Source organism: Oryzias melastigma, linkage group LG9, assembly GCF_002922805.2.
Source record: "Oryzias melastigma strain HK-1 linkage group LG9, ASM292280v2, whole genome shotgun sequence".
Classification (NCBI taxonomy): domain Eukaryota; kingdom Metazoa; phylum Chordata; class Actinopteri; order Beloniformes; family Adrianichthyidae; genus Oryzias; species Oryzias melastigma.
In genome coordinates, this window is record NC_050520.1 from 2,103,530 (window position 1) to 2,117,564 (window position 14,035).

The following is a 14,035-nucleotide window of genomic DNA, read 5'->3' on the forward strand; positions in this document are numbered from 1 at the left end:
TAGGTCTGATAACACTATCCAACTGGAGCATCGGCAGTGTAAAAATATGAGGGATTTTGATCAGAATGAGACTATATGATGACACCTGTTTGTAGATTTGTCCTTTAATACTCAAAAGTTTACATTTTACTCTAATAAAACAATATTTTTTCCTTTCTTTTAAGTCCATCTTGGCCTAAAATATAAAAATGTTGCAGAAAAGGAACTTAAGATAACAACTCTTGCTGTAAATCCAGTAATCAGACTTCTGAGGTCGCCCCCTGCTGGTCAGACACACTGACTGCACTGAGGAGTCTTCCCTCCTTTAACTTTGTACCACCGATGTCTTCCTGTTCAGAGCTGCAGCCCTCGGAGCACCTCCAGGTGGAGAGCTCCACCTGGCTGCCGCTCAATGTCGTCTCCAACGGCAACGTCTCCAGCAGCTCCCAGGCGGTCGGTGTGACCAAGATCGCCAAGTCGGTCATCGCTCCTCTGGCCCAGCAGCACGTCTCGGTGTTCATGCTGTCCACATATCAGACCGACTTCATCCTGGTGAGACTCCATTCTTTCTCGTTATTTTCCTTTGTAGGAGTGATGGTTCCAGAAGGTTGACGGTGAACTCTTTCAGCTGCTGCCACACAAAGGAATCCACTGTGTTTGCATTTTACATAATTAATTCCCAGGAGAGCTGACAGACACTCCGAAGTTGGTTGATGTATTACATGCAATAAATGTTAGGTGGGCAAAAATCCATTACACCACACTGGTGTCAGCAATTACTTTAATGACTAAACTCAAGTGTTTTTTTTTTTAACAGATGTTCTGTAATATTTATTTATCTTCTCTCAAATGATTGGGCTGCAGGTGAGAGAGAAAGACCTGTCTGTGGTTGTCAGCACCTTGAAGGAAGAGTTCAGCATTTACCAGGAGGTGAAGGGAGAGTCCGTCCCCGTGCGTTGCCAGGATGTGACGAACGGCCTTCAGAAGAACGGCAAAGAAGGTGCATTGGAGAAAAAAAAAACATTAAACGCTTCGTTTAAGCTGGTCAGATTGGATCAAAATTAAACCAACATTGAGTGTGATTTCACAAATGGTTACATTAGTTCAAGAAAAGGATCTGACTTTGGGATAAAATAAAGTTAAAGGACATTTGGAGGCTGACTCCAGTCTCAGCCCAGATTTGAAAAATGCCAAAAAAGGGGGCGGGCTGAGCGGGGGCGGTGTGGTTTGGATTTGTGATTGATTGTGCAGTTAGCTTAGCTTAGCATAGTCACTTCCATATGGAGAGTGGTACTGAGTACAGTGATGCCAGTGTCTTCTACCTTCTCCCGACGCAGGCGCTCATGGTCCAGACCGACCGGGACCCGCGTCTGGGTGGTAAAATGACGCTAGCATCATAAGCTAATGAAGGCTAACGTATTAAGCTAACAATCCAAGTGAAACGTTTATTGTAAGTCCATCACCAGGACGGAGTTCTCTGGATTCAATGCCAATTGTACTAACACACTGTTGACTAACTTCCAAGTCCACTGCAAAGTTACACAAGTCAGTAGATTTTTGACGACCGAAGGCTAAACACCTACTAGCCATGCTAAAGCTAATACGATAACAACCGACTGTTAAGAATCAAAGATGGGCGGGGCTTTTGTAGTAAAGCTGCAGAGCATGATGTGTGAAATGATTAGACCAGGTGACCAATCCAAAAATTAACTGTAATACCTCGTTTCAACCTGTAGAGGGCAGCACACGGGCGGTTTTACGCTAGGTTCGTACACAAAGCGGCGCAAAGCGGAGTGCGTGCGGCATCCGCTCACACCAGACGCGCATTTTTCCATGACTGACGACAGGGGCTTCTGCTAGAGCGTCATCTGCTCTCTGAATCTCTTGTTTCTGTGCGAACCACACAATCGGTTAACAAGGGCGCCGAATGGAAGCGGCCTTCGTTCTGCGTCGCTTCGCAGCGCTTCCACGTCCAGTGTGAACCCGCGTTAGACGATAATTTCAGCAACAAAACAAGTTTATTTTTAAATGGTCAAAAATGTGGCAAAGACCAACAGACAACACTTTTAAAGCCTCATTTATAGACGTCAACAGACAAAAAATTATAAATTGGCCTCTCGCTATAACGCAGTTCAGCTTTAGCAGTCTCACTGTCTTGTGATTTTTTTTTTTGTGCTATTTTTATGCTTTTTTCCCACTTTTTTTTGCATTCTGATTGATTTTGATATTTTAAACAAAAAAATTGTGAAAATGTTCATGTCTGCCTTAAAAAATATATATATAAAGTGTGTAGTAGGGCTGCCACTATTAGTCGATTAGTCACAGCTATAGTCCACAACTAATTTAATAGTCGAAATGAAGGGAAGAAACTGCGTGATTCGTCAAAGGTTTAATAAGATATCGCCCTAATTTTTAGTTAGCATATAGCTTAAACACTAAATGATGGTTAAGTTGCGTGTTTTACGATTCGTCGACTAATTGAAAAAAAATAATCAGTGATTAGTTGACTTTTAAAATACCAAAAACCAAAAAAGCTGCTTTTAAAACCAGACTTAAAATAAATTATCTAAAGATTTTAACTCCTAAATAAAAATAAAAACCAGCTTTCTGAAAGTTGAAGACAATTTCAAAGTTTAAAAAAAAAGGCTGTGGTTCCAATATGTTGTTTGAAACATGAGAACTGACAGGAACTTCTATTTACTTTTCCTTGATAATATTTTTAAGAAGTTTTTTTGTTTCAAAATCTTTCTTTCATTTAAAGTGGTTTCTAAATACACTCTTGTGTAAATATTTCCTCTTTGTTTCTCTGTGTGCACAGTATATTCAGTCTTTTGACCCAAATGGTGCGTGACAACAACAACAATAACCGAACAGAGCAGATAGCAGCAGCTTTCCCAGGATCACATGCTTTTATTTTGGAGTTTCTACAGTTGTTTTAAAGGAATTAACACTTGTTTTAAACCGTAACTGAAGCAATTTGCATGTAAAAGGTTGTTAATGGCTGTTCAAGTGAGGAATCAATTATTTGAGAGCCTTTAAAATGTTTTTGGCTGAACACAATAAGACATGGAACTCTGCGTTTAACTGCAGGTTTAGCTGATGAGGAGCTTAATGGGGTTTAAAGTTGTACAAGTTGCAACTGTAAAAAAGAAATCAGGTGCACAAACATTTTTTTTTTTTGTTCTGGAAACTTTTACCTCAAATGTTGCACCTGTAGAAGCCTCTTCAGTGATGCTTCTTCTGCAGCTAAATCTGTGCTAATTAAGCGACTCTTACATTTTTTCATAAATAAAACAACCATTTAAATCCAGTTCACCTGAAGGATGAACTGTGGTCATATTTAATGACTTCCTAAAGGGTGCTCAAAAATCTGACTTTAGTAAACTACAAAGCTGCAGCACTTGATGGTGTGTTAGAGCATTATGGGTAATGTAGTCAGGAATCTTGTAGCCTGACACGTATCTTGCTTTTTTAGTGTTTGTGAATGAGTTGAATAAAGTTTGATGTCTTTTTTTTTATTTTTGATTGATGTGCCACGTAGTCGGAAAAATACAAGATTTTAAAAAATTAAAAATATTTTATTTTTCTTTTACCAAAAAATAACACACAGCAAAAACAGAATATTCCTAATAAATCCTTAAAATTTAGAATGAAAAAACTAAATGTAACAAGTCAACTTTAAACTTCATTGAATAACACATATTTTCTATAAAATATGTAATAATTAGTGTATAAAATGCTTTCTCATTTAAATTATTTTGAATATTTTTCTTTTTTTTCTGTTATTTTATCTTGTGTTTATTTTTAAACTATCTGGTAAAAGATTCTTGTCTTTTTTTCTTTTTCAGCCATCCAGCCGACAGTTCACCCGGTGCTGATCCCTCAGAACCAGTTCTGTGTCATGTCTCTGGACCCGGACACGCTGCCGTCCATCGCCACCACTCTCATCGACGTCCTCTTTTACTCCAGCAGGTGAGGCTGACGCAGCCTGCAGTACCTGTCAGAGCCACAGGGTGGCGGAGTGTGACCGCCACTAACGTAACCCAGATCTGCATCAGAAAAGATGCTGTCGTAGAGAACTTCATCTCCGGAAAGATGTATTTCAAAATGTTGCTGTTCAGTTTCATCAGTTATAGTGAACATAAAATAACAATTTCACTCCTGAATATTTCTCCAAAGTCTTAAATGTTCTCCAAAGAGGGTCGATCTATTTACAGAATCAGCATCTGGTCTGGATAAGGAATGTGTCCTCCTCAATTGAAGAGTTTCTGCTTTCGTCCTCCTTTAGTCCTAAAGAAGAATCTCCAGAGCAGGAGCTGGACTGCATCAAGTTCTTCTCCTTCTCCCTCATCGATGGATACATCTCTCTGGTGATGGACTCTGAGGCCCAGCGACAGTAAGGCTCTTCGGTTTCCCTGTCTGACGGCAAACTCTGAACTTTTGGTGGATCTCCACAGTGACACGAGTGCTGGGAAGTCATTCAAAGATCAGTTCTACTGCGGAGTTCAGGGTTTGGTGCTAAATGTCCAGCAGTTTCTGTTGGGGAATTTGCTCTTTTATTCAGCTTTCTTTGGTGTTTCCATCTCTACTTTCTGATGAGTCAGCACATTATTTATTGAAGTGGAGCTTTCTCTTTTATTCCTCCAGGTTTCCTTCTGATCTTTTGTTCACCAGCTCCTCTGGAGAACTCTGGAGAATGGTCCGTATTGGAGGACAGCCGCTTGGTTTTGGTAAGAAAGGCCTCATAATCTTCTTCTCAGATGTCTCTGGGTTTCTACCTCTATTACCTCTATTACGTCCAGACGTTCTACGTAGATAGCCGGATTTGGTGAGGATCAACTGTTCGGCTTGCATTCTTTGAACCCTTATAAGAACATTAAATGCAAATAGCTGCATATTACAAGTATAGTAAAGTATATAATAAAGTAAATAATAAAGTCGACAAGCCTTTTTTTTTCTTTGTCACAAACTTCTACTTTTTGAAAAAAAAAATCAGTTCCATTTAACTTTGTGCAAAGCCCCTAAAGGGGCATTTACGGATGGTAACTGGTTTCACACCAGTTACTATCTGATGTGCACAAGATGGTAGCTGGTGAGCTTGAGATAGTATTTGGTGAGAACAAGATAGTAACTGGTGTGCACCAGATACTATCTTGTGAGACTATCTTGTGAGCACAATATAGTATCTGGTGAGCATTATATAGTAACTGGTGTGCACGAGATGGTACCTGGTGCACACCAGTTACTATATCATGCGCACCAGAAACTATCTTGTTCTCACCAGTTAGTATCTGGTGAGTAAAATATAGTATCTGGTGTGCACCAGTTACTATCTGGTGCGCACAAGATGGTAGCTGGTGTGAACAAGATGGTAACTGGTGAGCACCAGGTACTTTTTTGTGCACACCAGATAGTAACTAGAATGGAACTGGTTACCATCCGAGTTCACCCATGTTTCACACCAGTTACTATCTGGTGCGCACGAGATAGTAACTGGTGACCAACAGGTACTATCTATCTCATGCACACCAGCTACTATATCGTGTTCACCAAATACTATCTTGTGAGAACAATATAGTATTTGGTGCACACCAGTTACCATCACATGCTCACCAGTTACTATATCGGGCACACCAGAAACTTTTGCTTAATAGTATCTGGTGCTCACCAGCTACTACCAGGTTTGCATTAGATAGATCTTGGTTTGCACCAGTTACTATTAGGTGTGCATAAGATAGTAGCTGGTGAGCATGTGGTAGTACCTAGTGAGTACGAGATAGTAACTGGTGTGCACCACTATTTTGTGAGCACAAGAAGCTGGTTTTTTTTTTTTTTTTTTTATGTCCATAACTTTGTTTCCATAAAACCTTTTTTTTCAAATCAAGTTTTGCAACATGGTTAATGTTATTAATTACTATTATTTCACATGTTTTCACCATATTATCTGTTCTTGCATGTGATTTTTCCAGATGAATGCGGGATAGTCGCTCAGATATCGCAGCCTCTCGCTGACAGCGACATCTCTGCGTATTACATCAGCACTTTCAGCTTCGACCACGCTTTGGTAAGTTTCCATCAAGCAGCCACTCCTGTCCACTCCAGGAGAAACTCCTTTACACTCACTACAGGCATTTCAAATCATCTGGATGATTAAGGGACACTAAAATAGATGAGACCAAACCTGCAATTTTGTAATGCTTAATCACCATCCTAATGATTAGTTCTTGAAGGAAGTTCAATCTACAGTTTAAAAAAAAAAAAGAAAAAGTTGGTCGTATGAGTTTGAATATTAATCCAGATTCTTACGTGCTGGACGGTTGGTTTCATTTTTTCTGTTTGGGGTTTCTAAAGACGTATACCCTCATGATTGGCATCTTCTGCCCACAACGTTTCATAATACTCAGAAAGTCTTATCTGAGGGCTTTACCACTGAATCACAAAAGTGACTCAGCGCATCGTTTTCAGCTGAAAAACAGAGAAGGCCTTCGTTTAACTCTTAATGTAATGTAATGTAAGTTGAAAAACGCTTCAAATAAAGAAATTACTTCTTTTGAGTGTTGATTTTAATGAGGGTTATATTGGTTCTACCAAATTTTAGAACAACACATGTTGTGTTCCACTTTATTATAGGGTTGTAACAAGTATCCAAATACTCGGATATTCATGTTTGTTCCTGAAAATTTAAGTAAGAATATTTGTGATTCGCGATCTTTTTAAATCTTATGGTGCCCTCAGCAGTTGCTCTTGTTGCGCGCACTCAGCTGAGAGGAGCGCGACCTAGAGGCGCTGAAAAGGTGTGTAAAGAAAAAGGGGAGGGGCGAAGGGAATCGTTTCAACTGTGGATCCTCCCAAATGAAGCGGACAGGTGGAGAGGAGGGCGTGAGGTGGAATCGACTTCAAATCCATCCTACTGTGACTTTATTTGAATACTGGCATTTTGTTAATTATTGCATGAAATCGGGCTGCCACGGTTAGTCGACCAATCGACGATTAATCGACTATTAAATTAGTCGACGACTAATTTAATAGTTGATTAGTCGTTACTTTGTATTATGTGGATTCAGAGTGTAGTAAAGTTGAAATTTATAATGGTATTGTGCTAGATTTCTTGGCATTTATTAAGGTGTTTTTTAGGCTATTTTGGAGTTTAGCTAATATTTCAGCTAGATGCTAGCTTTTTTTGGCTAATTTAGGGGTTTTTTTTGTTTTTTTAAGGCTGTTTTGTAATTTAGCAAATATTTTAGCACAATTCTAGCCGTTTTGGCTAACTTAGGCTTTTTTGTTTTTTTAGGATAATTTGTAGATTAGCTAATATTTCAGCTACATACTAGCTGTTTTGGCTAATTTAGGATTTTTTTGTTTGTTTTTAAGGCTATTTTGGAATTTAGCTAATATTTTAGCACAATTCTAGCTATTTTGGCTAACTTAGGATTTTTTTCATTTTTTAGGTTAATTTGGCATTTTATTCATATTTTGGCTGGCTATCAGCTTCAGGGTTTTTAGCTATCAATTTCAGCATCTTCACCAATGGTCAGGTAATGCTATATACATTTAGTTTTTAGTTAGTTTAAATCTAAGGATGGTTAAGATGTGTGCTTTACGTCCACTTTATGCCTGACTCCATTAGTCGACTAATCGGAAAAAATAATCGGTGATTAGTCTACTATTACAATAATCGTTTGTGGCAGCACTAGTATGAAATGGACAAATAAAAATAGGGAACACAAAACGGTGTATTCAACAAAATGAAAATTGGTTTAGTGGACACCTTTGCTGGGGAAGTGTCAAAATGTCAGAAAGATGGACAGAAAAAGGTCAAAGCCGTCTGAAGAAGATAAACAGGATCAAGAAAATGGTTTATCCTCACAGCTACAGATGCACGTTTTCCAGATGCTTTTTTTTTTTTTGNNNNTGAAATAGTCAGAAATGTTGCATTTTACATCATTGTCTATTTTTGAAGTTTTCTTTTACAACTTTAGCTATACCTTTACTTGCATGGACAGCTCTATGTAATATTAGTGGTAACCTTTAACGCACATCATGATTCATGTCTGCTGTAGTGCTCACACAAACGATTATTTTAATAGGCGACTAATCACCGATTATTTTTTCGATTAGTCGACTAATCAGGTCATGTGCAAACTGGATGCAAAACACACATCTTAACATCATTAGCTTTAAACTAACTAAAAATAAAAACAATTAAGACGATGGTTTATTAAAATTTTAATGAATTGTGCAGCCTCTGTCATTAACTAGTTTTTTAAAATAAGATTAAATCAAATGAGGTTGGCATCTGAAAGAAGGATTTTTCACAGAAGATAAAGTTTTGATCTCTCTCTTCTCCCTAATAATAGTCAATTAAATGAATTAAATTTTAGTTTCTAGCAACACATTGTCAGAATCAGCCAATTAGAGGAAGTATTGATTTTTCCGCCTCTTACCTGTCAAAACACAGAAAGAAGCTGCGAGACGTGGGCTGCCGAGCGGCAGTAGTTCGTTAGAGGTTGTGGGCGGGGCCGTTGTCGCGAGCAACCCCGCTCCCTCTTCCTCTCTCCGTTTCGGAGCAGGGAGATTGTGTCTCGGCTGTAATTTTTACGCGACAAATACTATCTTTTTCAAACTGCATTTTTTTTTGTCTACTCCTGATTCACGACAATTTGATTAAAGAAATAGTCCATTTTGAGCTTGATTTTCTTTATACATGTCGTCCTTCATCATTTTCATCAGTCTTTAAAGCTACTTCAGTTTTTATCATGTATTGTTGGTTAGAACTCATGCAGGACGACCTTTTTTTTCCTCTAAAAAGGACAAAAAAAATTGTTATTTTGTTAGTTTCTAAGTCTTTGTTGAACTAACGGTTTGCCTGGTGTACACAATTCATCATTGGTTTTTCTCTGACGGTTTTTAGTTTATTTTAAAACTCATTATGTCAATGAGCTCATGTCATTTAAAGCTAAAAATCACAAATCTAACATGCAAACTTGATGAGTTCCGCGTACCTGCAGGATATCTGTAATAGCATGGTGGGATCCGTTTCCACACTTCTGAGAAATTCTGACCAGGTTCATTTGATGAGGCGCACATGCAGGGGGGGAAATATTCAAATTGATGAGAACTTTTTCTTTTAGATCATTGAAACCAAATTATCATGTTTGCTTTCATGTTTTCATCAATTCTAAATCTTTAGTTTCGATTACCTCCTCCCTTATAACCTCTAGTCTTAACAATAAGTACACTGATGCCATCAGAACAGTTTGTGAAAAGATACGAACCTAAAGGAGCTGTGAGTTATCTGAAAACTATTTCACAGATGGGTTGCAGTGACATTAATATATACTCACAATAAGTTAGGGAAATTGTAATTGACATGAGAGCTTCTCCTGTTTTTAAGGAAATACACCAAGTCTTCCTTGACATTACTAGTAATGAATGAAACATTAGTTCCAATAAGACAGTAGTTGTTTGAGTCCCTACTCATGACGATTACCTGGTCCAGGTGTGTCCAGCCAATAAGAACATACCAGAACAGGGTATATTGGAAAACATGCAGGAAGGTGGCTCTAGAGGACCAGGGTTCCGTACCCCTTCTCTAGTGCAAGAAGGACAAGGAGAAGGCCTTCTGGAGGAAACTTCTGTGGTCAAACAAAACATAAATCCAGTTCTTTGGCCCCAATATGCTTGTAGGGGAAAAGGTAAGGCCTTTAACCTCAAGAACCCGCCATGCACGGTGGTGGCAGTAGTATGACTCTTTTGCTGCCGATGCAACTGGTGCTTAACAAAGAGTAAATGGGATAATGAAGGAGGATTCAAATTCTTCAAGATAATCTAAAATCATCAGTCTGTAGGTCGGGTCTTTGGCGTAGTTGGGTGTCCCAACAGGACGACAACCCCAAACACATCAAAAGTAGTAATGAAAAGGTTAGAATTAAAGTTTTAGAATGGCCTTCCCAAAGTCTCGACTGAAATGGCATTGAGAACGTGTGGACAACACTGAAGAAATAAGAGGACTGGGCAAACATTCAACCAGACACCTGCCAGGAACTTGTGGGGGGCTCCCAAAAGTGCCAAATGAAAGTGAAAACACCCAAACGTGTAACCAAATATTAGCGTTGTTGTACAATACGTATATCCTATTATAAAGTAATAAAAGAACCAGACTTTGTGAAAGTTTTTTATGACATGGAAGTTTCTGGTCCAATCACTCTATCAGAGAAAAATCAGAAATAACTGAAAACTCAGACAGCCACGACATTTTCTCTCAAGTGAATGTAGACTTTTGACCACGGCTGAATGATGAAAACACCGAATGAGGTGCGTCTATCACCACAATCCAGTTACCTCCCTATCCCAAAAATCTGTGAAGTGACGCAGACACGATTATATTATCCGCAAGTTATTTTGAGTAATGTAAATAAGGACTTTCCCGAGTCCTAAGACGCCACGCTGAATCACGGCCATCATGTGAAGAAACTGTGACTTTTGGGAGGTTACTTGCTAGCTCACATGTTGGTCTGAATCACGCCACAATCCTTGATGATTCCAGGGAGTTCTGCAGGGCTTCAGGAATGCTGATCACAACATTCCTGAAGCACTACATGTTGAAAATAGAAAGTATTCCGTTTTAAGAAGGACAACCATTAGTCTGGACTAACCTGAACACCAAAACTGCATTGAAACTACCAGAGAGTGTTGTCCTATTTTATGCTTTTCAATTAAAAAAATCTGGTCTAACATCCAAGTACATCATATATTTGTACAATATGTTTCTCCTGCAGGTCGTTCTTCAGCTCATAACAGGATTTTGTTGCCTCAGATTTTAACCTGTCAATTAAAGAAGGTGGTTTCTTGTTTTCAAAGACTATAAAACAGGCAGCAGTGGATGCAGTTTGTTTTTTTTTTTTCTGGGGTGAAACACAGCTGTAGAAGTTTGGTACGTTTTGGCCCCGTAGACTGGACAACTTTGGAGTTGGTGTCTGTGTTTACAAGGACACAAGTAATCAGGATAAACAAAATAAGCGTTTCTTGTAAACACTCATAGCGTTATGTATGCAAGCAGGAGAAGATGTTCTGTTTTGGTGTGCGCTTTGGACTGCAGTCTGTCTGTCCGACTGCTCTGCACAAGTGAGCTGACAGTCACTTAAGAATATTTTTAATAATAATAATAAAAGCACGCTCAGAAGATTGGTTTGTTTACCCCAGAACTCCCTACTTCTTCTTCTTCTTCTGTGGTTGTTTCCAGTACTTGGATACTTCTGCACATGTCAGAAGGATTCATTTTGATCAAACGTGTGGCGTATGTGAACGTTTGTTACAATTGAACAATGTTTTTCATGTTCTAATCCGATCTTTGATCCGATCTAGGACATTTTGCACACAGCTGTTGAGAAAGTGGATTTTTATTTGTCCAAGAGTCTGTGGAAAAGAAAACGACTTTGTAGCAAATACCAGGTGTGCACATACATTATAGTAGAACTAAAAGGGCGTTTATTTTAAGCAGTTTAACAGAGCAGACACACAATTAACCTTCAGTGCTTTTTGTGAAGCTAATTAAGACAGCTTTTATGAAAATGACCTTAAGTTGTTAAATTACCCTTAAGACAGGGATGGCACACTCGTTTTGGTTCGGGAGCCACATTGTACAGCGGCTGCTGCTATTGCAGCGCAGCAAACGGAGAGACGTGGCCGATGTTCTGAAACTGATTTTTTTTTTTTTTTGGGTCAGTTTTTCCATCCCTTATTTCCATCCCTTATTGGACCATATCTTTTGTGTTGTGGCTTTTGTCGTCTTGCTTCATCTTTTGTCGTCGCGTGTCTGCTTTTGTCATTGTGCTTTGTCTTTTGTCGTGTTTTGCCTTTTGTTGTTGTGTTTCAGCTTTTGTCATCCTGCTTCGCTTTTATCATTATGTTCCACTTCAGCATCGTCTTGTGGTTTTTGTTGTCATGCTTCAGGTTTTGTCGTTGCGCTTCAACTTTTGCCATCATTGTGCTTCGGCTTTGGTCATTATGTTTCTGCTTTTGTCGACGTCTAATGGTTTTTGTAGTCATTCTTCAACTTTTGTTTTTGTGCTTCAGGTTTTTGTCCTTGTGTTTGGACTTTTGTCATCATGCTTCAGGTTTTGTCATCATGCTTCAGGTTTTGTCCTCATGCTTTAGGTTTTGTTGTCATGCTTCCACTTGTGTCGTTTGCGTTTATGTGCGCTGTGTCGGCCACCGTAGGTCTTATTTTTTAGTTTTTGACCTAATTCATGTCGGCCCTTCTTCAGGATCCCGGGCACCAATTCATCACATATTGCAGTTAAAGGTGTTTTTTTCCCCACATGCGATACTTTGACTCTGCTGATGACACTCTGCTTTATCTATGGAGCCTTTTGAGTAAAAAGTATAACTTCACAAAAATGGAAAGTCAGGATAAACTGGTTAATCATTGCTCTAGTTTTGACTCATTTGAACTGATGTTAAGTCTAACTGAATGTCATGGTGGTGATTTCTCTCTTCATCTTCAGGTTCCTGAGGAAGACATCGTGAGTGTGACGGGCATGCTTCAGCATCACCGGAAAGAACCAGCTGCCAGCTGATTTCTGAAGCCGCCGTTGAGCTGATACCGATCGTCTGGTTTTCCCTTTACTTCCTCAGTCCGGGGGGCAGGTTTGCACGTAGGGAGGCTGACTCCGTGCACACGTTTGCACTGCGATAATCACAAGTTTGCCATGAACACCGGAAGCGCTTCTTTCTTAACATGAACACCTCACAGGTTGTGTGTAGGCACCTCTTAGGATGGGAGCACCAAAGCTGCACATGATGGTGCACAAACGGATGAGCAGGAAGTCAGAAACCAACATGATGATGGACCGTTCCGCTCCTCCTGGCCTGCATTTACATTCAAAGCACAAACTTTGGCTTGACATGTGAGATATACATCCCACATGACTTCTTCATGTGACTTACCTGTAATGAAAACGAAAAGTTCATCATGTTTCACTTGTAAGACGGGATAAAGATGCGGCTCTGCACAACAGCAACTTTTCGAGGGAAGAGTTTGTGCACAGCTTCGAGGAAAAAAAAAAGAGGAAGTTAGTATTACAATAATTACTTCCTCATTTAAGGTTAGCTCTGATTATATTTACTGTTACAGTGTTTGCGGTATTGTGGTGCCAATTTCACTTCCTAAATAACTAACATAACATATATTTTTTAGGCGTTCCTCGTATCTAATCTAATATTAGAAAAATACTGAACAAATTTGCTTTTTATTAGAAAAAATGTTCAGTTATATTGAGGTCAAAGGAAAATGGCAGCAAAAGGCGTTTCTGTTACTTCCTTCCAGCGAAACGTTAAGATCTTCCAGATTCCGTCTTAAATAGTTTCACTGAATAACATTTGTATTTTGTAACCTAGAGGAACTCATGGGAGAAAACTTTTCATACAAAAAAGAAAATCTTTGTTTTTTTGTTCTGAATTGACAGATATCAAATAAATTCAGCTTTTTTTTTACCAGTCATTAACGCTATGTCTTAGATTTTGTTGTTATTTGCACAGAAATTGAACTAAGACAGCTACATTTTATACAACTCAAAGTATTCTGTACACATTTGTATTCTCTGTGCTGCTTTATTCAATAAAAAACAAAAATTCAACTCTTCAGGATTTCTGTCATTTTTCATCTGATGAAACACTTTTTCCTTCAGGGGATTTTCTGACCTTCTAAACTCCATCTATGAATACATTCAAGTGTGCCAGCAACAGCAACGTCTTTCATCATTTACTCAGAAAATGTCATCATTTTGTCTGCTGTTCATTTAGCAAAGTAACACAAAGATTTCCTGGATTTAACGAGAAAGTCACAAAGTTTTTTTTTTTTTTTTTTTTCCCAAATCTGACATTTACTTAGGTAGCAGTGGATGCAGTTTATTTTTATCCAGGTAAATTTTTTACCATAGAGGTTTTGTTGTTTTTACTCTTTCACAAAAGTCCGATTTGTGAAGTCAATGTGTCTCTTAAAACTGGCAAATCTGTGTTTTTTTTCACATTAAAAGCTCAGTTTTGTGTGTTTAAA

At 38.7% G+C, this 14,035-nt stretch overlaps 1 protein-coding gene across 1 annotated transcript in view; it reads left to right on the forward strand.

Moving 5' to 3' along the window:
• Positions 1 to 13,621, forward strand: part of castor1 (cytosolic arginine sensor for mTORC1 subunit 1) — a 29,193-nt gene extending 15,572 nt beyond the window's left edge. The window contains exons 3-9 of the mRNA XM_024275693.2: positions 338 to 531; positions 844 to 979; positions 3,828 to 3,951; positions 4,268 to 4,375; positions 4,627 to 4,709; positions 5,949 to 6,043; positions 12,486 to 13,621. Coding sequence (XP_024131461.1) covers positions 338 to 531; positions 844 to 979; positions 3,828 to 3,951; positions 4,268 to 4,375; positions 4,627 to 4,709; positions 5,949 to 6,043; positions 12,486 to 12,557 — 812 coding nt within the window. The 3' untranslated portion in view covers positions 12,558 to 13,621. The remainder of the gene's footprint in view (positions 1 to 337; positions 532 to 843; positions 980 to 3,827; positions 3,952 to 4,267; positions 4,376 to 4,626; positions 4,710 to 5,948; positions 6,044 to 12,485) is intronic.
• Positions 13,622 to 14,035: the final 414 nt, after the last annotated feature.